We start from the raw sequence: 26,381 nt of genomic DNA, 5'->3' as shown, positions 1-26,381 counted from the left end.
AACTGAGGCTCCGGGTGTCACCGACGTGCCCAAGATCACCCACTATAAAGCTGCGGAGTCCGATCCGAACCCGGTCTCACCGCCGGTGCGCACCTTTAACCCCGCCGCGGCACTCGGCCTTCCCGCCCAGCGGGGCCCCAGCCGCGCCACCGGGGACCTCGGCGGGACTTTTCCAGATGACGCACCGGGACTAGCCCACGCAGCGAACCCGCGGGGGCTGCGAGGCGAGGGGCGCGCGGGGCCGGGCCCAGGGCCTGATGGGAGGGGCGGGGCTTGTGTGTTGACAGGCAGCTGGAGGGACGCGGCTGTAGCCGAGGAGGGGCGGAGCCTGGCCGGGCCTGGGTTTCCCGGGCGGCGGGCGGGCTTGACAGACCGCGGGCTGGGCCGCATCCTGGGCCAGCAGAGGGCGAGGCTTTCGCTTGACAGGCAGGGCCAGGCCGGCGTCTGATAGGTAGGGAACGGGCCCTGGAGACGGGCGGACCAATCGGCACGCGGGGCGGGGCCTGCGTCGGCGCCGTGCGGCCCCGGCTGCTGCACCGCTGCTCAGTCTAGCTCCGGCGCCGCCTGTCGCGGACGCATTGTGGTCGCTGTCCCCGCCGCCGCCTCTGCTCCGTCGCCGTGCTCGGGCCGTCTGCCCGCAGCCATGAGCTCGCTGGGCCCTGGTGGAGCCCGCCGTCCTCTAGATTAGTCCCCGCCGCCGCCCCGCACCTGCCTGCAGCATGGAGTCTCCTGCCTCGAGCCAGCCCGCCGGCATGCCCCAGTCCAAAGGTAGGTGCGCCCGGCCGGAACCTCGGCCTGACCCCCGCGCCCAGTCCGGGTTCGGGCTGAGAACCCCGACCTCTGTATGGTTCCACCCGATCTTGTTCCGACCTGGGCAGCAGCTCCCGGTCCCAGAACCCCTCCGTGTTCGGGTCCCGTGTGCGATCCCAGCCTTTGGGACTGCACCCAGGCCCAGGATCTCCCAGGCTGGACCCAGGCTAGGACCTTGTTCTGCTCAGCTCGCTCCAGGTCAAGAACCTCACTCTGACCTCATTTAGGCCTTAGGGCTGCATCCTGTACAGGAACTCTCCTAGTGTTCGGCCTTTGGCTGGCCCCAGCTGGGATTCATGCTCATCCCCACCTGGGTCCTTGGGCTGCACCCTTCCAGTCCTGGGCCCCAGGGCTGTATCCAGGCTGGGATATAACTCTGACTCTCTATCTGGGCTCCAGAGGTGCTCGTGTTGGGGACCTTACTGTACCCCATGCGGGTGCCCTGGCTGCACCCCACTTCACAACTCCCCGTCCTCTTCTTCCCCAACTCTCTCCATTCCTGTAGGCCCTACATTGCTCTTTCCCTGGCTGGGCTGCACCCCATCCTGCAGCCCTGTCTTCCGGGAACCTCTCTAGGCCTCCCACCCTTCTCTAATGCACAGCCCCCTCTCTACTGGCTTCTCCTTGTGTTGCGTTGCAAGCTTTTCTGTGCACTTGGGGAGCTCACCCCATCTTGTGCCTCAGTGTCTTCAGGGCTGATTGCTCCCAGGCCTGTCCCTGCCACTTGGGATCTGGGCCAGCCGCCAAGCCAGGGTGCTGGCTGTGCAAGGGACTTGCCTTCATCCTCCCCAAGTTACCGGCCTTCCTGGAAATTTCTGTGAGGTGGCGGAGGCGGCAGCAGGATTTGTCATGCGGAGGGGGGAGGATGAGACTTGGTGGGCAAAAGGGGGATTTTTTTTTTTTTTTTTTTCAGGAAGAGGAAAGGATGTTTTTGGTATGTTGGAGTCTCAGTAGGCTGGGTTGTGTGAGAGATTTCCAGACTGGACATAGCTGTAATGAATGGGCTGCCCCTGGCTCTCTGAACATGCTGCTGCCTCACCCAGCAAGCCCCTTGATGTTTGTGGTCTCTGAGCCTCAGTTTCCTTATCTGTAAAATGGGAGTAATCACACCTACTTCTGTGGACATTGAGAGTGCGACATGAGATAGTGAATACTAAAGAGCTTTAAGCAAGTGTGGTTGAGGTGGTGAAGAGCTCAGCATGGCACCTGGCATATAATAGGTGCTCAGGAAGAGACACTCATTGCATATCCTGTTGTTACCATTTTTCTTGCTGGAAAGGCCTCTACAGTGCAGGGTCAGGGTCTTGCCTCTGTTGGGACTGCAGCTGCAGAGGGAGCAGGAGAAAGCTAGCAGTGGGCATTTAGCAGGCCCCTAATCAGGCATCAGCTCCCTCCTTCTCTGGAAGGGTGCAGGCAGTGGAAGCCCTTGTCGGGGCCTGGGGGGGGCATGGGTCCTTTCTGGCCCCTGCTACTGGTGGCTGCAGTGGCTGGTGGCTGTGGGCTGGAGCCGGGTGGGCAGGGTAATTATGTCTTACATAAGTGGGAGGCCGGATCCCTGACCATTGCCTAACCACTGTGAGTAACTCAGGAGGCACTCGCCGGGGGAGGTGGCTGGGGAGGGACTTGCACTGCACAGACCTCGTGGAGCTTGGGAACCGGGAAATTGGATACTTCTCCACTCTGGAGAGCTTGGGGAAGGGGTTGAAAGCAATGTCTGGTTTTGGAGACATTTCAGGGGAATGCCTCATCAAAATAAAAGCTCGAGTTGCAGACTTGTGAAGGGACAGAGGTCATGGATGTGGTAGGGAAGCGCAGTGGGGTGCTTTGTGGCTTGAGGCCTGCTGTTGTCCTCTCTGGGCTTCTCTGCAGAGAGGGCCAGGATGAATTTGTAGATCCAGGTCCCAGATGATGTTGGGTGGGTTGGATGAAGGGTCAATGGCCTCCTCAAGACCCAGGGACCCTGTAGCTTCTTTAGGGTCTGGGGAAGGATATGGTGGGAGCGCCACAGTGCTCCTCATCAAAATTCCTAAGGCCTCCCACTTACCACGCTTTTTCCCACATGCCATGCACTCTCTTATTTATTCCTCATAGACCCATTTACAGATGAGGAAACTGAGGTTTGGAGGCATTAGGTGCCTTGTGTGAGGCCACACAGCTGTGACACATGGAGCCAGGGTCCCACCGAGGACTGTGTGTCCCCACAGTGATCTCCCTGGTGCTCCTCTGTGTCCCACTCCTGTGCTGGATGCTTGAGCTGAGCTGGTGGCATTCCCTCCACCCACTGCCACCCTAGAGGATGGACTGAGGCCTTGTGTACACAGCCCTTTACAGTTGGCACATTGCATACTCATTGCAGTCTGACCCATTTGACAGATGAAAAACTGAGGTCAGACAGGGGAGTAGCTGGACTGAATCCACAGGTGGGGGTCCTCACCCTGTGCCCTCCCATCCTGGGTGCTGGGCCCCCAGCACCCAGTTCTTCTCTATCTTCTCAAAGGAATTCAAACAAAGCAGGGAGTGGCTGGCACTTGACCTTACTAGAGCTTTACCTTTGAGCTTCCTGCCTTGCCGCGGGTGTCCTGCCCCGTCCTCTGTGTCACTGGCCTGGGGAATTCTCTGTGGGTGCATGAGGCCCCAAGCCCACAGCCCTGCTGGTTCCCCCCAGCCTTCCCACCCACGTGCCATCTCTGGCTGGGGTCAGAGGCTAAGGGCAGGGGCACGTGTGGTCAGCATGGTCCAGGTCTGCAGGCCACGTGTGTCCTGTTGCTATTCACAGCGTGGCTCCTGACCCTGCTGCCCTGGGAGTGCCACCTGTGGGGGCATTTCATGGTTAATCTTCACACAGCTCAGACAGTGATCGGATGGCTCCTGACTGCCAGTGGGGACACTGAGGCTGCAGGAAGCACTGTTGTGTCCTGGCCCTGCTTGTGGTGGCCGCTTCCCCCCACCCCCGACGCCAGAGGCTGTTGGAAGGACTGGAGGGTGACACTTCGGGGACTTCCCCCACCCTGGTGTGACGCACAGGAAACTCTCTATCAGCCAACCCGTGGCTCAGGGCCCGAAGGGAGCAAAGTTCTCAGTTGGCCTGTGTGAGGAGAGGACCGGGGCAGTGGAGGCTTCCGGCGGGTGAGTCAGCGGGCACTGGGCGCTGACTCACCCACTGGGCATGCCAGCCGGCTGCTCGCAGCTTAAAGGGGCAATGCCCGTGGGCCTGGTGAGTGGGAGGGGGCTACGTGCCCTGGCCCTGCAGATGGCACCTGGCCCTGAGCTGGAGCACTGGAGGTGGCTCCTTCCTGGACCTCAGGCTGGGCTGGGACCCCCTGGGCAGGCTCTCCTGGCCTTCCGCACCCCACCTAGGAACTTCCTCTATTAGGCAAGGGGCTCTGCTTCCTCTTACTCATGGAGCAGGAGCAGGTGGCAGTGGCTGTTTACTGTCCTTGGCCCAGGGGACTCCTCAGGCTCAGATGTGTAGCTGGGGACTCAGGGAGGGCGAGGAGCAGAGACAGTGCAAGGTCAGCCTGGGTGGAACTGGCCTGGGCTCCTAGAAGACAGTGACGTGCAGGAGTTAAGGGCTTAGGCTCCGCAGCCTAACTGCCTGGGTTCAAATCTCAGCTCGGTCCCCCGCTTTTTTTTTTTGAGATAGAGTTTGTCTCACTCTGTTGCCTGGGCTAGAGTGCAGTGGTGTCATCATAGCTCACAGCAACCTCAAACTCCTGGGCTCAAGCCATCCTCCTGCCTCAGCCTCCTGAGTAGCTGGGTCGGTCCCTTTTTTTGAAGTCACATCAGACAAGTTGCGTCTGGTCCATTCTCTGCTCTGTGTAAATGATTTCAGTCCCTTGGGCATGTCCTAACTTTCAGAAGAGAAGCCTCGGTTTCCTGACCTGCCGAATGGGAATGGGGACCCTGCCTATCTGGATGCAGACACCCTCATTCCACACTTGCTAAGTGTTGGGTACTGGTCCCGGCAGGCTACCCTCTGTCCCAAAGAACCCAGCCAGCGAACACCTTGGCAAGGGTGGTTGGAGCCTGGACTCTGTTGGGATGGGCCTGGGTTTGAATCCTGGCTCCAATGTTTCCTTACCTGGGCAAGTCACATGCCCTCTCTGACCCTCAGTCTCCTCCTCTGTAAGTGGCAGTAAACCACCCCTCCCTTGCAGGGTAGTGGTAAAGATTGGAGATAGTGTTTGTCAAAGGAATGACATCTGTTATTATTTTATCATTATTATGGTTGTGGCTGTTGTTTGTGGGGATGTGAACAAACAGGTCCTGGACTTGTAGGCTCTGTGACATGAGGCTGTAGGGTCCTTTAATGCTGGCCAGAATTTACCAGGCATTAGGACCCGTTACCCCACTGGTCCTCAGACTGGAGCTAGGGGCTGCCCTTTGCCTCCTGGGCCTTCCTGTGGAGGGTGATTGGGGAACTGAGAACTGGGGTGCCTGACTCTGCAGGTCTGCTCTGCCCCCCAGCTTGGGCACACAGCCTGACTTGGATGAACGAGGGGAAGCATGGGACAGGGAATCCAGGCCAGCCTCCCAGGCCAGCCCCTCACCTGGTAGAACCATGTCGGTGCCAGGCAGGGCACTGGCTGCAGGGAGCGAGGTATGCAGTGGCTTCTCGTGTGGAGCTCCACCCAGGGAGCAGGAGGAGGGCCTGGGGTCGTGGTTTTGGGGCTCGGGCCTGAATCGGGGTGTCAGTGGGTGGCAGGGCCGAGCTGAGAGGTGCTGCTGGGTGCAGGGCAAGATTGGACACAGGGCCTTGGGGCCAGTGTCTCAGGAGGGCCCCAAGGAAGAACCTGGGTCACAGCGTGCGGGACGCTGCGCCGTGGCAGAGAGCTGCACCCGCCATACGGGGGTAGAAAGGCCCACCCAGGCCCCGCCCCCTTGCCGGGCCTCCCAGTGTTGCCCACTTAAGTCAGGCCTGCTTGCCCAGCCTCCTCTGTAGATGCCACCTCCCAGCAGTGGCTCTGGAAACCCCAGAAAGCTTCACATCAAGGGCGTGAAGTCCCGACAGGGCCGGACAGAAGCAGCAGCAGCTTTCTGGGACCCTCTGCAGCTCACAGACACCAAGCTGGGCCACAGCTGACTCCAGAGAGGGTCACCAGGCTTTCCTCCCTCATCCCTATCCCAGGCACAGCTCCCTGTCACCCTCTCCCTGCCCTGGGGGTTCCTCTCTGGGGGTCATGGCTGAGCTGGCATTGCAGGGGCCGCTGTGGCTTCTCTGGGGAGGCTGTGTCCAGTTGCTCCTCTCCCAGCCAGTCCCCTGTCCCGGGCACTGCCCTCTGCCACCTGGGCCCACCACCAGGCCTATATCCGGCTCTGCTGACACCTCCTGGCCAAGCTCCATCTGGGCAAGTGGGCCTTCCATCTCCCTCCTTTTAAAAAAAATTGTAAATATATCTACAGACCCCAAAAGAATATGTAGAATGTACTTCCATATTTTAAAAAATAAAAGCGAAATGAGTTCAGGGTGGCGCACTCAGACCCACAGAAATCAAACATTACTGTGGCCCCAAAGCCTCTGGGATTGCATCTCTCTCTTTTCTCCCACAACAAAATCATTCTCGTTTTTTGTTGTTTTTACAAATTGAGCTTTAATGGACACGAGGTATCTTTAGCTCACTGTTCTGCGGAATCCCCAGGCCGGCGTCCACATCGTGGTCCACGTGGCAGCCCTGGCTGTGGTGGGGGTGAGGCTGGAGCCAGCTGGCAAAGTTCAGGCACGTCTGTTCCACCCACAGCTGTGTGGCCTCAGTTTCCTCACATGTGTGGGAGGGAGGTACTGGGACTTACACTGCAGGGTTGTCACAAGGATTCAGCGCATTAATGTGTGGAAGTGCTCGTGTAGGGCTGGCTCAGAGTTGGTGCGTGGCACTGTTGCTGCTGCTGCTGCATCAAGTGCACGCGCCCACCCACCCCTGAGTTGTGCAGTGCTCAGCCTGTACCGGCAGCCCTGACTTTCCTCATCTACATCACTGTGCTAATACCGCCAGCTTTGAAGCCTTGTCCTAAGGTTCGCATGCGCCTGTGGGTGTGAGCTGGCAGGCCAGCCTCCTTGGGGCAGGGCTGCGAAGGGCCTTGGATGTCAGTGGAGGGGTTTGGTGTGATCAGGAGGTGTGAAGGGAGCTGAGGAGCACGCTGCCCAGCTGGTGAGAAGGGCCGCGTTGGTGCTGGGGGTTGGCTGCTGCTGAAGCGTGCACAGGAGGCTGTCCGGGTCAGCTTTGGGCCTGGGGCTGGAGACTGTCCCCTGCCCCATTGTCTTTTTGTGTGTCTGAGACCTGACTTGGCCTTCTGGTCAACCCATAGCTTTCTGCTGCTGGCACAGCCCGCCAATCCCAGGTGGTCTGGGGCAGACCCCTGAGTGGTTCGGTCAGACCCTCTCTGGGCAAGCCTGCAGGAACTGCCAGACCCAGCTCTGCCCTGCCCCTGTGTGACCTCCCCAGCCTCAGTGTCCTCTGAAGGAAGGGATGGATTGGTGCCACCCCTCAGGGCTGCTGTTGAGTGTGAGAAGCAGTGAGACTGGGCAGTGCTGAACTTGAACCTGAGCTGTGAGCTTGCATTTATATCACCAAGAATCCCTTTGAAGTATCTCTCCCTTGACCCCATGCTTTGTGAGACTATTGAATAATAATGACGATGCTAAGAGCGGAGATAGAATCTGTTAAGCAGGGGTGCTCTATCGTTGTGCGTGGGCAGCAGTGTGGCCCTGCCAGCACAGCTGGGCGGCCTGGGATGGCCCGGCTGACCTTGTGCGGGCCCGTGCGGGGAGCTGCGGGAGCCCTGCCCACCGGCCCAGCACGAGGAGTGCCCTAGTCTCCTGAGGCTCCGGGAGGGCCGAGTATTGCTCATGGGCGCTGCCCCTGTCATGGGGGCCAACCCACAGAGGGACCTCGGTGGTGGCACACGGTTCCTTACCTGATGGGTCCAGGACTTTTCCAGGAGAAGCACCTGAAATACCCAAAAGTTGGTGTGGGGACAGTAAACTAGGAGCAGGCGTCAATCTTGTCATGGGAAGCCATGTGATGCCACCGCGTGGGTTGGAGCGTGGGGGCTCCCTTTGTGAGCGGAGGCTTGGCCGGGGCTGTGGGGAGGGGTCTTCCCCAGCCCCCGCGGGCAGCCCCGAGAGGGAAGCACAGCCCAGTCTGTTTGGAATCTCCCCAGGCCTGGGGTGCGGTGGCCCTGTCTTACGGCTGTGTCTATCGGCATTTGTGCATCGAGGCCGGAAAGGCCCGCCTTCGTGTCTGCTCCCCTGCGCGCGCTCACCGTGCGGCTGCACAGGTCATGTCTCCTCCAGCCCACCTGGTGCAGCAGACCCTTCTCTGAAAACTCTTCCCAGGTGGAGCCGCGGACAGGGTGGACAGAGGTGTCATCTGCAGCGGCACCTGGCCTTGTCTCTGGAGCTGCAGGCTCTGTGCCAGTCTAGTCTCCTGTGTCAGGCACCGCTGAGGTATGGCACTGATAACCAACCAGAGGTCACTCTGTTATCCCCATTTCACAGTGGGGCCCTGACACCCAGGGCTTGGGCCACTCGCCTGAGGGTCTGCAGCCAGGAAGCGGCAGGTTGCAGTCGAGCCCAGGCCTTGGCTCTGGCTGGGGAGTGAGACTGCAGACCTGCCACTCTTGAGATGGATGGAAGAGAAGCCAGCAGGCTGCAGGGAGAGCCGGTCACCAGGGGCCTGGCCGTGTGGTCAGGGGGCCTCAGAACAGGCAAAAGGCAGGGCTGGCGCCAGCAGGGAAGAGTGTCTTAGGCAGAGGGAACAGCACGTGCAGAGGCCCTGCGGTGAGAAGGAGGCTCACTGAAGCAATAGTGAGGGCGGGTGGGGGGCGATGGGTGCAGGGCCACTGCACCTGGCAGGAGCTGTGTCCCCGTCCGCAGATGCCTCTCCTCATCAGCCTCAGTTTCCTCATTCCCTGCCCGGGGGCTGCGGTGAGGCCGGAGCAGGCCCGCGGGCTCACCGTGGCACCCGGAGCCGAGGTGGCAGGCTTGTAGGTTGCCTGTGGCGGCCCGAGAGCCTCTGTTTGTTGTGGTGACGGGCAGGCCGCACCTGGGCAGCCCTGGGCTGCCTGGCCATCTGGGCTGAGCCCTGACGTCTGTGGCAGGCAGCGACAGCACAGGCAGCCTGAGGCCTGTTTCTGGGCTGTCTCTGTGGCGGCCTTACCTGCCCTCTCTGACAGCTGGTGTGGCTGCCCCACAGAGCTTGTGTCCCTCCTGGACACAGGCCTGGAGTCCCTGACAGGCAGGTGGGTGTGGAGGCCAGGACACCTGCTTCCCAGGCCTGGAGGAGGACAGTCCTCACCCCCCAGCCCAGCGCAGACACGAAACTACCCTTGACAGATGGGGAAACTGAGGCCTAGTGACTGGGGGAGGAACATCATTTCATGTCCCCAAATCCCAGGGCATGAGACAGGTGGCAGGCTGGAGCCAGGGGAAAGTGAGGGCTGGTCACGAGCAGAGATGGGGGTGCCGCCGTGCACCCGAGCAGGAAAGAGCTGGGTCTGCAGGGCTGAGAGCAAGGCTCAGGGCTCCACAGTTTCCATTTTTGACATAAAACATTTTATATTCTGGTTACAAAAAGCCCCAAGTCAAGAGTAAAAGATACCTGCATTTCTTGTTACTTAGGATGGATTTTTTCACCCCTGTGGAGAGGCTGGTGATGACCCTGGTGTCCATTTATGGGCCACAATAGGGCCACCAGCTGCTTGCGAAGCCCTGTATACCTGGGGCCGGGGCCCTGGGTTCAGGCCCATCTAGCCCCTCACCTGGCTAGATCCCTGACATCTGTGATCCTTGCTTTTCCCACCTGTAAGGTGACGGCTGTGTCTTTTTCAGAGGGCAGCCCTAAGTAAGGCAACTCCATCCATGTGCCCGCCTGCCTGCCAGGGCCCATTCATGCTGACCCCATAGTACTGAGCGCCAGGCACCTGGCCACACTCCCTCAGCTGGCCTGAAAGGTGTGGACACTGGGGCCCCTGGCCTGTCCACAGGGGTAGGGTTGAGGGAGGGGCTGCTTCAGGACTCTGGCCTGCCCAGTGCTGTGGGGAGAGGCGAGGGCAAGACCTCCACAGGGGACGAGAGAAAGGGGCACCAGGCATCAGCCTGCAGGGAGAGCAGATCACGCTAGAGCAGGCCTGGAGGGCAGCCTCGGGCGGAATCGCGGCCTGCTCCACCTCAGGGCTTGGGCATCTTTATCTTCAGTGTGGTGCGAGCCCCATCCCCCTCAAGGCCCACAGCCTTGAGGCCCCTGGATGGTGCTGGCTGCAGGTGCCGGCTGGCCCCTGCCGGGCCCCTTCTCACTTCTCACTCCTGTTGGCCAGGCAGGCAGGGCTGTGGGAGACACTTCACAGATGGGGAAACTGGGGCCCAGTAGGCAGGGTTGAGTGAGACAAGGCCCCAAGGGCCAGCTCTGGGCCTGGCTCTGTCCTGCTGTGCCCCCCTGCGGGGCTGTGGGCCTACCTCTCCCTTCCCTATGAGGTGAGGCCCTCAGGTACCCCCACCTCTTACAGCCTGGCCTGGAGGGGGTGAGCTCCCAGTGTGGGCACGGCAGAGGCTGGTGCCTTTGGTGGTGGAACTGTCAAGGGGATGCTGACAGTGTTGGGTGTGGCTGTGGGCGTGGGGTGCCTCAGTTTCCCCATCTGCACCGCGGGGATCGAACAGCTCTGCCCTCAGGGCCCATGCTCAGGGTTGAGCAAGCTGTCCCTGAGCACGGCTGGGCGTGGTAGCCGTGGGAGCACTGTGGGGCCACAAGCTCGCTGCTGTCGCCTGCATTTTGACCACAGCGAGTGGCTGCCCAGAACCCTCACCCCACGGACGGGGATGCCGTCCTACGCGTCCCAGAAAGTGGGTGGGCCATGGGAGCAGCAGGCCTGGGTTCATGCACCAGCCCTGCTTCCTGCTGACTGTGGGGCCTCGGCCTCGATCGCTTCTCTTTGGGCTCAGTTTCCTAATCTGAGCAGTGGGGCACTGGTGGCCTCTGGAGCAGGCAGGGTCGTGGAGGGGGGAAGGAAGTTGCCCACCCTGTCCTGGGCCCCAGGCTTATGCCTTATTCTCTTTATCATATTTTTCCTGTACTTTTCTTCCCGCAAGAGCCCTTTTTGGGGTCAGCCCTGTTGCGCACATGGGGAAGCTAAGGCTGAGAGGGTAGGGGTTTGCCCGCAGGGACGCAGGGGTCCATGCAGGCCTGTGGGAGCTGTGCCAGGGTCATGGCCTGGGACCTGGGCAGTGGAGACCCCAGGCCAGTCTGGCACAACACCCCCCAAGACCCAGCCAGGGTCGCCTACAATGCTGCAAGCGTGGGCATCTGTGCTGCAGAGTGACAGATGGGGAAATTGAGGCTCAGAGAGGGGATGGGCCACAAAGCTGGGAGCTGGAGGGAACTTGTCTGCCTCAGGCAACTGGCCAGGTCAGCACAGCAGGTTGGGGCAGGGACCAGCAGTACCCACAGGCTGGGCTCCAGCACAGGGAGTCACTGTCCTACAGCCCAGGATCTAGGTGTCAGTGGGGGAGTTCCTTCTGAGGGCTGTGTGGGAAGGTGTGTCCCGGGCCTCCTCTTGGCGTGTCGGTGGCCGTCTTCTCCCTGCGTCTCGTCACCTCCTCTTCCCTCTCAGTGTGTCTCTGTGTCCCAATGTCTCCTTTTCGAAGGACACCAGTCATACTGGATTAGAGCTCACCCTACTGACTTCGTTTTAATTTAATTACTCCTGCAAAGACCCCATCTCCAAGTGAGGTCACACTCTGAGGTAACAGGGTCCACATAGGAATTTTGGGGAGACACATGTCAGCCCATAACAGAAACTGAGAGCACAGGACTTCCGCATGGGTTAGGAGTGCCTGGGCCTGGCGACCGCCTCAGCCACCCAGACCCGGCCCTGCCTCCCAGGCTGTGCGACCTGGGCCGCCAAACTGCTCCCCATGCCCATCTGTAGATGACCCAGCCTACCCTGACAGGCGCTGGGCGTGTGTGGCCTGCAGGCACATGGAGGGTCAAGTGGCTCCAGGGCGAAGGCCAGCTGGCAGGGGTGCTCGGCTCTCCAGGCGTGGGAACGGCGCTGTTTCAGGAGCAGCCTGAGCTCAGGTCCCATGCCTTGCCTTCTCTCCATTTTAGGAAAATCGAAGAGGAAGAAGGACTTACGGATATCTTGCGTGTCCAAGCCACCTGCGCCCAACCCCACGTGAGTATGCCTCAGTTTCTCCCCGGGCACAGTGTGGAAAAGCTTCCTGAATGGTGGGTGGTGGGGGACAGCAGGGGGCCAAGAGGAAGGTGGGGTTGGTCTGCTCTGCCCCTCGTCTTGCCCCGGGCAGCACCCCCGGGAGCCAGGCTGGGGGCTGGCTGCGGGGCGTGTAAGCGCCGCCCGACTGCTGTGTGATCCCGTGCCCGCCTCTGCCCACGGCCACCTGGCAGCGAGGCCTCGCCCGGCTCCCAGCAGATGCTTGGCATCCGATGAGATGAGCCCCCTGGCCAGGACCCACCTCATGCCGTGCAGGCCTGCCTGCTCCTTCCCGGGGGGAGGGCGTGGCTCTCTCTGAGGCTCATGGGTCTGCTTCCTCCACAGACCCCCCCGGAACCTGGACTCCCGGACCTTCATCACCATCGGAGACAGAGTAGGTGCCGGCCGTCGCTGGCGGGGCCTCTCACTGCGTCTGACCATGGGATGAGCTGACCCCGCGGGGCCGTTGTGGAGAGGCGACTGTGGGTGCAGACGGGGGGAGCTCTGCAGAAGGGCCTTGCGCTCCGCATCGCTGTCGCAGTGGCCACCGGCCTCCTGCTCTCCGACCCCCCTGTCTGGATGGGCCAGTTGGCCTGCCTCACGGGGCCGTGGTGAGCTCAGAGCCAGCCCGGAGGTTTCTGGCCTGAGCTAGGGCTGTGGGCCCTGCACTTGTCACCTGTGGGGTAGTGTGTTGAACATGCAGACCCCTGGGCCCGCTTAGACCTGACCAGACCCTCAGAGTCAGTGCCTGGGGCTCTGCCTTTCACACACACCTCCTGTGCCTTGGGAGGGCCCCAGCCATCCAGAATCCTGGCTCAGGGCATCCCGAGGCCCTCCCGGCAGAGACCCCCACTCCCAAGGCCTCACCTTGAGCCTCTCCTTCCCAGGCTCATGTCCCTCTGGGTACTCTCACCGCCTGCAGCCCAGTTCCCCTGCCTAGTTCTTTTCTGTGTCTCTCCCAGCGGAGGGAAACCCCTGAGGGCAAGACTTTGTTTTCTTGATGTGTCGCCAGTGCCTGAAACATATAGTAGGTGCTCAGTAAACAGCAGTTGAAAAAAAACGACTCCTTCTAACTGGCTGGTGGCTGGGGAGGGAGAGGGCATCTCTTGAGCGCCCCATGCTGGAAGGGGTGTTTCATAGGCCATCTCATTTACACCTCACAACAGCCCCTGGGTATTGGTGCTGTGCCTGTTTTAGAGAAGGCAGCGTGAGGCTCAGAGAGGTTAATGACTTGCCCAGGGTCACACAGCAGTGAGTGGCTGATACGAGGTTTGAGCCCAGATCTGACCAACTTCATCCTCTTCTCTTTCTGCTACTCCAGCTGTCTCCACTGGATGAGGGCTGAGGACCTGCTTCTGGCTTGGCAGCCACTGACTGTCTCTCTTTTCTGTCCCCCAAGAACTTTGAGGTGGAGGCTGATGACCTGGTGACCATCTCGGAACTGGGCCGGGGAGCCTATGGGGTGGTGGAGAAGGTGCGGCATGCCCAGAGCGGAACCATCATGGCTGTGAAGGTAAGCAGGGCCTGCCCTGCCCCACCTTGCCCTGCCAGGGAGCACCTAGGACCTGGAGGCAGCTGGGAGGGCTGCCTGGAGGCGGTGTGGGGCTGAGCCTACAGGTTGACTTTCTAGCATGGGGCCCTGTCCCTCTCTGTGTCTGGCGGTGAGGCCAGGCTTTTCAGGGCAGGCTGGGCTGTGGGCTCCTGAGCTCCAGGCCCTTGTGTCACTGTGAGGGGTGCTTACCGCTGCCGTAGTGGCCCCTGAACCACAGCCCTTCCCTGCAGCGGATCCGGGCCACTGTGAACTCGCAGGAGCAGAAACGGCTGCTCATGGACCTGGACATCAACATGCGCACGGTCGACTGCTTCTACACCGTCACCTTCTATGGGGCTCTCTTCAGAGAGGTGCGGCCTGGCAGGGGGTGTGTGCGGGGCTGGTAGGCTGGGAACTTCCCCTCAACCCATCTGTCGGCTGGCAGCCCACCGTCATTCGGACCCCTCCCACGTGCCGGGTGCCAGGGACACGGGGGAGTGAGACGAAGCCCCTCCCTGCTGCCCAAGGGCAGCACAGCCAGGCTCCTGAGAGCATCGGCCCAGCTAGACCCCTGCGTCCTGGCTTTTGCCACCCTGCTCTGGGCCTTGGTTCCCTTGTGTATAAAACGGGGCCCGTGGTTGTATGTGCCCTGTAGTTGTTGAGGTTAAACGATGTGGCCTGGGGCCTGGTGTGCAGCCAGGGCCGCACTCGGCTCTGCCCGAGGGAGCAGCTGTCCCCTGGCAGCCCTCCAGGAGAGTGGGGGCTCCGAGCGGGAGTGGCCATGGAGGTGTGAGATTCTGGGTGGGATTCTGGATCTCTGGGGTAGGAGGTGGGGTGAGAGAGGAATCGGGAGCTGGAGGATGGACCTGCCTTCCGCCGAGTCGGGCAGGCGGCAGGAAGGGCTGGAGGGGGCGCATGGGGGGCCAAGAGCCCAGGCTGGATGCCAAGGGCTGTGCTGGGGATTTACCCCCTCGAGGAGCTGTGGGTGGTCTGTGGGCATCTGAGTTCAGTGCTGGGTGAGGTCAGGGCTCCTCTGCCCCAGCCTCACTCACTGAGCACCCTCTGCGTGCTGGGTCCTAGTTGACAGGGGCCCAGGGCCCTGTGGCGTCACCTCTAGGCCCCTTATCTCACCTCCCCAGCAGGAGGACCCACAGGTGTGTGCTGGGGAGGAGGGAGCAGGTCCTCACAGGCAGGGAGCCATCTGCTGGGGTCAGGCAGCACGAGAGCACCTGTCGGGGGCAGCGGGGCTGGCTAGCAGGGTGGAGCTGGCTCCAGCACATCCTGAAAGCCCCTGATGGAGGAACACAGTCAGGCTTTCGTGTGAGTCCCTCCTCCCTGGAAATGGCACAGAATTAGGGGGTCAGGTAGAGGAGGCCAAGGCAGCAGAGCCAGGGAGGCTGGCATGTGCCCTGGCAGTGTGGCAGGGCCGGAAGGTGGAGGGACGCAGACAGGCGGAGGAGCTGGGCGCTCATGGACGGTGGGCTGAGTGGGCGGGCACACGGCCGGGGCTGGCCCTGGGAAGGCTGCGTGGCCTTGCGGAGGAGCGTCTGGCCAGGCTCTGGATGCCACCCGCAGGGAGATGTGTGGATCTGCATGGAGCTCATGGACACATCCCTGGACAAATTCTACCGGAAGGTGCTGGATAAAAACATGACGATTCCAGAGGACATCCTCGGGAAGGTTGCTGTGTCCGTAAGTGGCCAAGCCTGGGAGGGCTGCGGTTCCAGGTGTGTGGTGGAGGCCCAGCCCTGCCTAGGAGGCATCACCTGTGTGGTGGTGTCTTGGGCAGAGCTGGGCCCCCATGTGGCCCCTGAGTGACTGCTCCCTAGAGTCCACCTCCTTCACCCCAGACCAAAGCCTCCTTGCTGAGGAGACCCCAGGGCCTGGGGCTCCTGGAGCCCCATGGGTTTGGCAGATCTGGGGCTCCAGGCCTTAGAGTGCGACTCTCTAGTTCAGGCCACTTTTAAAGAGGAGCTTAGTATTTACTGCAGGGCTCATACTAAACATGCCGTGGGGCAGCTCGCAGAGGCACAGGCGAAGTCGGTGGAAAGATTAGCATCCACAGTGTTTGCTTTTTGAGTCTAACTGGTTCTAGAGAAGGGCCTGTAACACTGAGCTTGAGCATCCCAGCAGCCAAAGGAAGAGGGGAAGTGGAATCAATGATATGGGTGGTTCTCAATCCTGATTGCATCTGGAAATGTGTAAAACATACCCATGCCTCAGGCTCCCCACTGAGCTTCCTGAGGGGGTGGCTCCAGGCAGGTAGATGGCTGCCCTGCTGTGAGGCGGCTGCCGAAGGGCTGGGTTTTACCCAGGAAGAGCCGAATGCTGGTAGGGAGAGAGGAGGCAGGAGGCCGCGAGAGTCTGCACACAGCCTGGGATGCGGAGGGGCTGGGCATGCGTGGCGGGAGCAGGGGGTCTTGCTGCTCTGTCATGGTTGATGTGACCAGGACTAACAACAGCCCTGTCTCTCTCCTCGCCAGATCGTGAGGGCCCTGGAGCACCTGCACAGCAAGCTGTCGGTGATCCACAGAGGTGGGTCCTTGTCCACCTGCGTGGGCCGGGGCCCTGCCAGCGGGAGGGGCCTCTCGGGCAGGGTGGTTGGGCATCTCCCTGTTTCGGAGATGAGCAAAGTGAGGCTCAGGGAGGCGATAGGTTGTGACATGCTCGCGCGGTCCAGGCCACTTTCCACCTGCCTGCATGGCCACTTCCCCTGTTTGCTGGTTCTGGGAGCGGGGGCTGGGGCGCCCTCGGTCCTGAGAAAGACTGGCTGGTTTTGTCTTGACGTATAGTGTACAAACCATGAAATGCGTGGAGTCAAGTACGCTCTATGAATCCGATAGTCATAACCCTGGAACCACCTCCCTGCCAAGATGCAGGATGCCTCCCCTGTTCCCCCGTCCCAGCCCAGAACCTTCTCTTGGGTCCCTGCCCTTACCCTGAGGCAGCCGCTAGTCCGGCGCTCCCACCGTGGGTCGGTCTTGTTCTCTCCCTCGGCCTGGATGCTCCGAGCTCATCGGGTCGTGCCTGGTTGTGGTTTGCTCTTCCCTGCTGAGTCCACTTTCCGTACTTACTGCTCTTCGAGAAACGAGTGAGGCTGAGTCCCTGTGACCACTCTGTGTCACCCCGGCCCCCGCCCAGGTCACTGCAGTTGGCAGCTGGCATGGAACGTTCCAGCCCTTTTTCTGCGCATGTCGGCCTTTATACTTGTCCCCACAGAGAGCGTGTGGCCGCTGCGTGTCGTGTGCTCATTCCCAGGAGATTCCTTGCTGGACTGGCCTTCTGCCGGGAGTCTGGGGAGGCTCCGTGTCCACACACGAAGATCTCACCTCTGGGACTTTAACCACCCTGCTGCCTGCATCTGGGGCCCCCATAACCCAGGCATGCTGTGCCCTCGCTGGACCTCGGGTCCAGAGTGAGGTGGTGGACACAGGCACTGCTGCCTTGGTGGCAGGGGCTGGCAGCCATGGGCTGGCGCAGCAGCTCTCACTGTCCGGTTCTCCTGCCCAGCCCTTGGGGCTCAGGTGGGACCTGCACAGTGGCTGTGAGAGGGGTGCATGAGGGTGGCAGCTCGAAATGGGGGTGCGGTGCCACCTCCATTCGGGACCACACCAGCACGGGCTGAGAGAAGCATGTCCCGCCCGGCAGACGTGAAGCCCTCCAACGTCCTCATCAACAAGGAAGGCCATGTGAAGATGTGTGACTTTGGCATCAGCGGCTACTTGGTGGACTCCGTGGCCAAGACAATGGACGCTGGCTGCAAGCCCTACATGGCTGTGAGTGGTCCCCGCACCTACCCCAGGCTCAGGAGAGGACAGGACCTGAGGAAACTGCCCAGCCCCAGCCGTGGCCTCCCCGGCCGTGCCCACTGTCCATCAGGCAGGGCCTCTGCCAGCTGCGTTCCCTGCCACAGCGGGGCGACCTGTGCCGGCTGCCCACACAGCCCCTCCTGTGGTTAACCCACCCCCAAAGTGCCCCATTTGGATGATAACTTCTGTGGACCACCCCTACGGAGGAGACTCGAGGTCTGTACAGGCCCCACTCCAGCCCTGTTGTCATGAAGATGGGGACCCTTGGGCCCTCCCCCGCAAGGGTAGCCACGAGGCAAGGATTGGGCCTTCGAAGCATGACCGTGGCCCTCACCTGCCTCAGTTTCCTCCTCTGTCATGTAGCAGGTGGGGCAAGACAAGCATCAGTTTGGGGATGGGGAGGCAAGGGCTGGCTGGGGGAGACTCAGGTGGCCCCCACCTGGCCCCTCACCCTGGGGTGGGTGTTCACACCACCCTGGTCCCTCTTGCAGCCTGAGAGAATCAATCCAGAGCTGAACCAGAAGGGCTACAATGTCAAGTCCGACGTCTGGAGTCTCGGCATCACCATGGTACCACCTGGGGCTGGGTGCAGCCCTTGCTGGTTGGGTGGGGCTGGGTGGGGAAATGTCTGGGCCTATGAGCTTTTGGCAGCCCCATCAAATAGTTTAGGTCCTGGAGAGAAGTGTTGGCTTCAAAATCTGAGAAGAAAGTGTGCCATCAAAAATCACTTATTGGCCTGGCACGGTGGCTCGCACCTGTCATCACAGCCGTTTGGGAGGCCAAGGCAGGAGGATTGTTTGGGCCAGGAGTTGGAGATCAGCCTAAGCAACATAGTGAGACCCTGTCTTTACAGAAAATAGAAAAAATTAGCCGGGCATGGTGGCAAGCACCTGTAGTCCCAGCTACTCAGGATGCTGAGGCAGGAGGATCGCTTGAGCTCAGGAGTTTGAGGTTGCTGTGAGCTATGATGACACTGCTGTGCTCTGGCCCAGGTGACAGAGCGAGACGTTGTCTCAAAAAAAAAATTATCTATTTATATGGTCTTGCCTGTGGATAGCCACAGCACTCCAGCCTGGGCAACATAGCAAGACCCCGAGACCCCTGTCTCTAAAAAGAAAAACAAATTACTCTCTATTAGGGGAATGTCTGTAAGTGACATTATCCCCTCCTTAATGGTTAGGTTTACTCATCATGAAAGTTCTTCACATTTTGTGCTAAGTCAGCCACTAGACTTTTCTCCCAGAGATCTTGGTGTTCGTCACAGCCAATACCAAATTAAATGAGCTCCTAGTATGCAAATAATTCAAAAGCAAAATGGTAAAAATCTTTCCAAAAACTTTTCACAGCAAGCAGTGTGTTGCCTGCAGGGTCCTGGTGCATTACCTTGGGCATGGTAGGACGGGTGGGTGGGACTTCTCAGTCCTGGGCCTTGGAGGCTGAAACCCCCCTGGCTGGGGTAGGGTGGGATAGGGACAGGCCCAGCTGAAGTCCAGGTGGTGGGATGCACCCGAGGACCTCTTGTTCTTTCCAGAACAGCGTAGCAGGACCCCCACCCCTTCCTGTGTCTGTGGGTCGAGGCTTGTTTATTTATTTATGTTTTGCATTGGGTGGAGCTTCCATTTTAGGAAGCTTCCTCTGGTGCCTGTGTGGAGAATGGGTTGAAGGGATAGGAAAACTGCTAGGATGTGTCCCCCCAGCCAGTACTGGAAAGTTGTGCAAGAGACAAGGGCACACAGAAAGATAATAGCCCTCCTAGTGGCCACACCCATTTGCGAGTCAGTCCAGTTGACTTGGCCAACCCAAGTGGGCTTCAGCCCCACTCCCCATCCCACCCCTTGGGACTAACGGGTAGCGTCCTGGGTGTCAGCACCTCCCTGCCCAGGGGAGAGCCTGGCCCGGGGAAATTCTTGCCTGCCTCCAGTCCCTTTGGCGATTTGGTGTTGGGGGGACAGGGCAGTCAGACAAAGTCAATCAGTAAGAGACATGGTGAGAAGGGGCGTTGGGGAGTTTTCCAACACCAACAACCCATTTTTAGGTTCTCCAGACACCCAACCAGATGCCCTGCAATTCAGTTCAGTTTGTTCACTAATTAATTACCTGGAGTTAGCACAGACTCCACAGGTTCAGGGCTCAGTCCCACGAGACTACCCCCGCCCCACCACCTACCAGGGTCATAGGCCGGTCAGAAGTCCTGGACCTTGCATACTACTGACCGACCGAATGTAAACTAGGGGTCCCCACAACCCCCCCTAAGGTTTGATAATTTGTTAGAACTGCCCACAAAACTCAGGAAAACACTTTGTGTTTACTGGTTTATCATAAAGGATGTAACGAACTCCAGCACAGCTGAACAGAAGAGATGCATGGGGGTCGGGGGGTGGAGCTTCTGTGTCCTCCCTGGGCCCACCAGGCTGCACACCTCCACCTGTTCGCTGCCTGCACACTCTCGGAGCTCAAGCAGAACTTTCACAGGGCTTCCTCCTCTCCAGGCCCCTCCAAGATTGGCCAATGAGGCCGAGTTCCCACCTTCTGACCACTGGAGCTTTTTGGTGACCAGCCCCATCCTGAGGCTAAGTCACCCCAAGTCACCTCATTAGCATGAACTCTGGTGTCTCCCAAGGGGTCCTTCATGGATAACAAAAGATGCTCCTGTCACTCGAGAAATTCCAAGGGTTTTAGGAACTTTTTTACTATGCCTCTAGGATAGAGAAGAGTCAGACAGGTGGGGGTGGCTCTGGGGACAGGTAGAAGGGCCACTGTTCAGATGTGAGGTGTGGAACTGGCCTGTGAAGAGGGCACCCTGCGGGGGTCTGAGGGCAGAGCAGCCCGGTGAAGGGAGGGCAGGAGCAAAGGCTGGAGGTGTGTGTGGCTGGGGGTCCAGACTGGAGGGGAGATGGGCGGAGGCAGGTCAGAGGAGGGGTGGGTTGGAGTATGGGGTCAATATAGGTATTTTGGATCTTACTGACACTGCTGTTACACATCATTATCATAACGTGTAATGGCTATAACTTTATTAACTGGGTATCTGTAGACAATGACTAGGGAAGAATCAAAATCGTAACAATTTTGTCAGGGAGCTAGAATTAGGTGATACCTTCAATTTTCCTTAATACTGGTGACATACCATTTTTCAATGATCACTTTTTCCTTTTTGAAGTGGAGGTGAATATTCAAAGTCTGAAGGCAGGTAGCATACCTGCAGATAAGAGTTTTCCAACTCCTGAGTTAGAAAGTAAACAGAACAAGTTCTTGCTGTATTTACAGACTACACAGGGCTGGTTGGTTGTTAGAGACCCCCTTTGTGACCACCTCACACATAACACACACCCCTGTTCCCCCTCCCTTCCTTTCTCCCTGCATTCCTTCCATCTGTCTATCCATCACCATTATTGGGGACCCACCATGACCTGTGACCTTGTGTTTTCTCTGGTGGAACTTGGACAAGTGTGTATTAAGCACACATTTCAATTATAAAATACTGCATAGCAACACCACCCTGGAACCTAGTGACCTAAACCAACAGCAGTTCATTGCTTCTCATGTTTCTGCCATCTGGACTGGGCTCAGCCAGGTGATTCTTCTGCTGCACGTGGCACTGGCTGGGCTCACAGCTGGCCTGGGCTAGAAGGTCCAAGAAGGCCATACAAATGTGGGGCTCCTCTCCATGGCCTCTGCATGTGACTTCCTCACATTGGGCTTCCTCACAGCATGGTGGTGTCAGTATAATTTTTTATGCTTTGCATTGGAGCTTCTGTTTTAGAAAGCCTTTCTTGGTGGCTGGCTTCCTTCTGAAAGGGAAGTCCCCTTAAGTGATAGGCCTGGAACTGGCACAGCATTGCTTCTGCCTCATGGTATCAGTCAGAGCAAGTCAGAGGCACGCCACGTTCAAGGGGAGGGCATACTGCCTGCCTAATGGGAGGACTGGCAAGCACACGCAAGGAGAAGTAGTGGTGGCCACTTTGCAGACGAGCTGCTGTGGTGCAGGTTAGGTTTCCCGCCTTGCAAGTTACAAGAGTAATGGAAAACCAGCATAAAAATATGGACGCAAAGTTGGGAGTGGGGCATGACTGTAGTCTATGTGACGACACACCTCTTCTCCCCATTGCCAGTGCCAACACCGTGCATCTCCTTGTAGACTTGTGTGTTGATTCTTTTTAAAAAAACATATTTTTTATTTTGGCATTTTCACTTAGTATTACATGGTGTTCATATTTCTCTGAATTATAATAAACCCTTGTAGGCATCGCTTCCAAAGCTTCCATAACCATCTGCCACTGTGCGCTCAGCTGGCCCCCTGATGTGGGATGTTCACTTGATTCTGATTTTTTCTTTCCATCTGAAGTCCTCGGCCATCCTGGTGGAGCAACTAAACAGGGTCAGGCACGTCCCTCCAGGAGGGGCTCTGGCCTTAGTCACCACCATCCTTGTGGACAGCCCCTGGGAGCAGTCTGGCACTTGGCTTATTCCCACTGACTGCACACGATACAGGACATCAACGGGAATCACCCAGAATGGGCCTGGGTCGTGCTCGGGCAGGCTCTTGCCCCTGGTGGGGCCGGTCCCTGGTGCAGGACATCTGGGCTGCTCTTTAAGTATTTCCTATGACAGATAACACCGTATGGCACATCTTTGTGTCCAGAGGCTGTTTTTGTTTTTCATTTTTTGACCTCTTTAGAAAAAAACGTCAGAAAAGGGAGTACCAGGTTGAGGGTTTGGAACTTTTCTGTTTTTCTTATCATAAACTCTGGTAGCCAGTCCTTCTCGGGCAGCTCCTATAGAGTCGTCATTTCTGCATGTTGGAGTCAGCGGAGGGTCTAAGAGAAGCACCCTGAGTCGGTGGGTTTGTCCTGTGAACACCTGCCCTGCACCCAGTGTGTTCTCTGTCTGTGGGCACGTTTGTGTCTTGGCCCCAAGGGCCTTTAGCCTCATGGGAGGGTCCTTTCTTCACATGGTAATTGGTGATCTGTTTGGGTGCCAGTTGCCAACACGAAGCATGTGTTTGAGCTAAGGTCTCCTCTGCTCACTAGGGTGATTACGGCCTGTCAGTGAGGGGCCTTGCGCCGGAACCCCAGAATTGCTCTGCTATTCCAGGCAGGGGCCTGGGCTGACCTGATTTGCCTTTTCCGTCCAGCAGTCAAAATCAGCCCAGACTGGTTGTGAGCCAGTCTCTTCCACAGCTGACTCCCCACACGCTGCAGGCGGGCACGGGGTAGCAGCCTGGGGTGGGTGCAGAGCCGGTCTATCCGGTGTCATGCGCGGAAACAGCGATGGGGTGGAGGGCAGCCGTGGGGCATGGCGCTGGGGGCTCCACAGAGGAGGAGGCCGGACGCACCGCGGCGAGGGTGACGCAGCCTCACGGGCTCCTGTTCCTCTCAGCCTTGGGGAGAGTGTGTGTAAGAACTGGCTCCTGCTCACCTCCTCTGTCAAACCACAGCCCACGGTTATGACAGCAGACGTTCACGTCCTGGGCGGGGAAACAGCAGGCAGGGGAGGCTAGTGATGACCTGCGACCTGAAGACCTGTCTAATTGAGCTGCTTTGCCAACTGCTGCCTTGCGGGAAGGTGGCCTGTGGCTGCCAGCTCCCGAGGCTTTTCCAGTTCTGCTGCAGCCTGGGTGAAGTCTTCTGAATTCAGGTTGTCTGGAAGCCTGGTGGTGGTCAGCACAGCCCCAGCCTGGGCTGGGTCAGAGCAGCCGAGTGCCGGCACCCCCGGATCTCGCGGTCAGTCTGCCGCGGTGGGTCGGGGAGGTCAGCTACGGCCACCGCTCGGCCTGCCTCTTGGCCTGGCTCTAGATGCCAGGATGGCAGGCTCCCCCTCACCCTGGCTTCTGGGTGCAGAATGTGGGTCCGTTTGATGGCTGTGGGGCCTGCTCATCCCACGATTGCTGCTGTCCCCACTGCAGATCGAGATGGCCATCCTACGGTTCCCTTACGAATCCTGGGGGACCCCATTCCAGCAGCTGAAGCAGGTGGTGGAGGAGCCATCCCCCCAGCTCCCAGCTGACCACTTCTCCCCCGAGTTTGTGGACTTCACTGCACAGTGGTGAGTTTCTGGCGCCTCTGAGCCCTGGTCAGACCCCTCCCTGCCCTGGCCAGATCGGAGCTCCTTCCTGGGCCTCATCCCCTGCTCCTTCAGCAAATAAACCCCAAACAACATGGCATCAAAATATATGAGGCAGAATATGAAGAGAATTTGACAAAACTTGTGGACTTGGTGAGAGATTTTAATACTATCCCTCCAGAAATGGACAGATTAGGTAGATTAAAAAAAAAAAAAACTTGTGGAGGATTTGAACACATAACAGACAAGGTTGCTTTTATTGACGTCTAGAACTTTGTACCAAATTAAAGAATGCCCATGGAAGCCCTATAAGAATTAATCATGTTTGGGGTTACAGAGGAAATGAGGAAAAAGGCAAAGTCATACAGACCATGTTCTTTGGCTGTAGTTAAGTAGAATAAGAAATAAATATCTGAAAAGGAAAAAGCTGTGTGGAAATTAAAAGCAAATTCTTTTAAATAACTCCTTAGGTACGAAAGGGATTTAAAAAATAAAATTACAAATTATTTAGAGGCGAAAGACAATGAGAACATATCAACATCTGTGTATTGTGGTCAAAGAGATACTGAGAGGAAAATTTGTAGCCTTTGTTTCTTTTATTAGAAAATAAGAAAAACTAAAAACAGATGAGCTCAGCAAACAGAGTCACCGGTTAGCTTGACCCCTTTTAGTGGCCCCCCCAGGACTCATGGTAAGGAGTCTCCACTTCGACTGAGGATGCCAGTAAGGGGTGGTCAGGCACCGCGTTTCGGTAGCGTGTTTGTGTTGGCATCGTGGAAAGTCCCTGGACCACCATGGAGACAAGAAAACTAAGACTCTAAGAGCCAGAGAAACTGCTGCTCCCTCCATCCTGGGAGACCCCCGGGTGGGTCTTGCCCCCTCTTCCCTGAGCCCTGGGAGCACGTGTGCCCTGCTGCCCAATCCGGGGCAAGCCCAGCCCGCCTGGCCGGCCTGGAGAGGCTGGGCCCACTCTTCTGCGCCAGCCTGGCCTCAGCTGCTCTGTTCTGTCCTAGCCTGAGGAAGAACCCTGCGGAGCGCATGAGCTACCTGGAGCTGATGGTGAGTGCGGGTGGGAAGGTGCTTGCCCTGCTCTTGCCTGCTGGTCAGCGGCTGGGTGGCGCTCTCTGGGGCGAGGGCTACATCCCAACATGTGGGCAACTGCTTAGGACCTTGGTCACTTGTTCACTCATATACCTGGTCCCTTCTCCTTGCTGCACAGCAGGCACTGGACAGGGTGCACAGGCAGTGCTGTGGCAGGGTGGGAAAGAGTGGCCGAGAGTGGCATGGGGAAGGCTGAATGGAGGAGGCACCATTTGAATTGAGCCTAGAGGGATGGATCAGGGTTATCTGCTGCTGGAGGGCAGGGTGGAGAGGGCATTCCAGGTGGAAGGTCCAGCCTAGGCAGAGGTGAGGCACATGTGGGGAAAAGGGAGGTTGGTATGGCTGGAGGGTGACTACAGGAGGGCCAAGGAGGAGCCTAAACGCCATCTCTGACAGTCATGCAGGGCGTCCTGGGAGTGGAAGTATAGAAGGATGAGTAGGAGTTTGCCAGGCAGGAGCAGCACTTGGGGGCTTGGGCTGGCTGTGGGGGGGGACACCTCTCCCTCCCCATCTCACAGCGGCTGCCTTCTGTCGCCCCCCAGGAGCACCCCTTCTTCACCTTGCACAAAACCAAGGAGACGGACATTGCTGCCTTCGTGAAAGAGATCTTGGGAGAGGACTCGTAGGGGCTGGCCCTTGGACCTCTCCTGGCCCTGGGACCCCACAGCCCCTCTGCGGGGGCAGTGCTTGCCCACACCCATAAGCTGCTGCCATCCTGGCTCTGGGCTCCCGGGAGGAATTGAGGGGGCTGCTCCCACCTGACTCTGCAACAAGCCGTTTGTCCCAAGTGCCAAAGAACCAGACTGTTGGGGGCTCGGATCCCACCAGTGCCTCTGCCCTGGTGCCCTGAGGCCCCCAAGGCTCCAGCTGCTGGACTTAGGGGGCCTGGATGCCTCCTGCCGGATGCTGCTGCCCCTCACAGAGAAGCAGCCGGTGCCCGTGTGGACAGTCTGCTGCCTTGCCCAGCCTGGATGCCACCCAAGTTGTACATATTTTTTTTAGCTCTCAACCGAATAGACTTTGCACACTTTGGGCCAGAGTGGCCACACCTCTGTCCTGGCTTTGGTGCAGGGGACACAGTAGGGGGGTGAGCCACGTGAATCCCCCCAAGACTCCCACAAGGGAGATGCCGTGAGCCACCCAGGCCTCCCCACAGCACTGGCAAACAGGGCCTCTAAGGGTCACCTAGTCCTGCCTGACTCTAGGGGCGTTGTTTCAACTTTTCTTTGTTTTTGTTTTTTGTAATTTATCCTCTGGTTTTTTCTCTTTCGCTTTGTGGGTCTAGCTGGTTTTTCTTGTGTGGTTTGGAGCTGATCGCTTTCCCCCACCACGGCCCCAGCAGGCTGAGATTTGCCCTCTGCTCGGGCTGGGTCCAGGGGACGGGCCCAAGGTCTCTGCTTGGAGAGGTACCAGGGGCCTTCCGGGCTCGCTCTCCTTGGGGACCAGCTCGACAGGGGCTGTGGATTTGCTTTGGTGGTGTTTTAAAAACAAACAAACAAAAAAGAAAATATATTTTTTTGAAGACAGGACTGCCCTTCCTGGGTCCTCTCCCTGGTGGGTTGGGGCAGTTTCCTGGTTGCTGTTTTAATTTAAAAAAAAAAAGGGGGACAAAAGGCTGTGTGAGACTGTGTGTGACAGCACAAGCCCGTCTTCCTCGGGCAAAGCCTGTGGCCCCTACGAGCACCCCTGGGCTCTGGGCCAGGGCCAGGGCCGTGTGCTCAGGATAGTGGGGGCCACTGGCCCCTGCATCTGACAGGTCCTTTTACATCTGAGGACACCGAGGCTCCCAGAGGGCTGTGACGAGGTAACATTCTGTGACCACGCAGGCACCAGACCCTGTGCTGGATGCTGAACAGAGAACACGGGCC

The 26,381-nt window shown here is 58.6% G+C and overlaps 1 protein-coding gene across 1 annotated transcript; it reads left to right on the top strand.

Moving 5' to 3' along the window:
* The first annotated feature begins 505 nt into the window (after positions 1 to 505).
* MAP2K3 (mitogen-activated protein kinase kinase 3) lies at positions 506 to 26,115 on the top strand. Its single transcript, XM_012651421.1, has 12 exons — positions 506 to 768; positions 11,910 to 11,976; positions 12,358 to 12,406; positions 13,412 to 13,525; positions 13,795 to 13,914; positions 15,119 to 15,235; positions 16,027 to 16,078; positions 17,192 to 17,319; positions 17,844 to 17,921; positions 23,255 to 23,394; positions 24,426 to 24,471; positions 25,056 to 26,115. Exons 1-12 carry the CDS (start codon positions 720 to 722, stop codon positions 25,137 to 25,139), a joined length of 1,044 nt encoding a protein of 347 aa, XP_012506875.1. The 5' UTR covers positions 506 to 719; the 3' UTR covers positions 25,140 to 26,115.
* Positions 26,116 to 26,381: the final 266 nt, after the last annotated feature.

The sequence above is a fragment of the Propithecus coquereli genome, unplaced genomic scaffold, assembly GCF_000956105.1.
Source record: "Propithecus coquereli isolate 6110/MARCELLA unplaced genomic scaffold, Pcoq_1.0 Scaffold355, whole genome shotgun sequence".
Classification (NCBI taxonomy): domain Eukaryota; kingdom Metazoa; phylum Chordata; class Mammalia; order Primates; family Indriidae; genus Propithecus; species Propithecus coquereli.
Note: the sequence above shows the minus strand (reverse complement) of the source record. Positions and strands in the feature narration are given on the sequence as shown.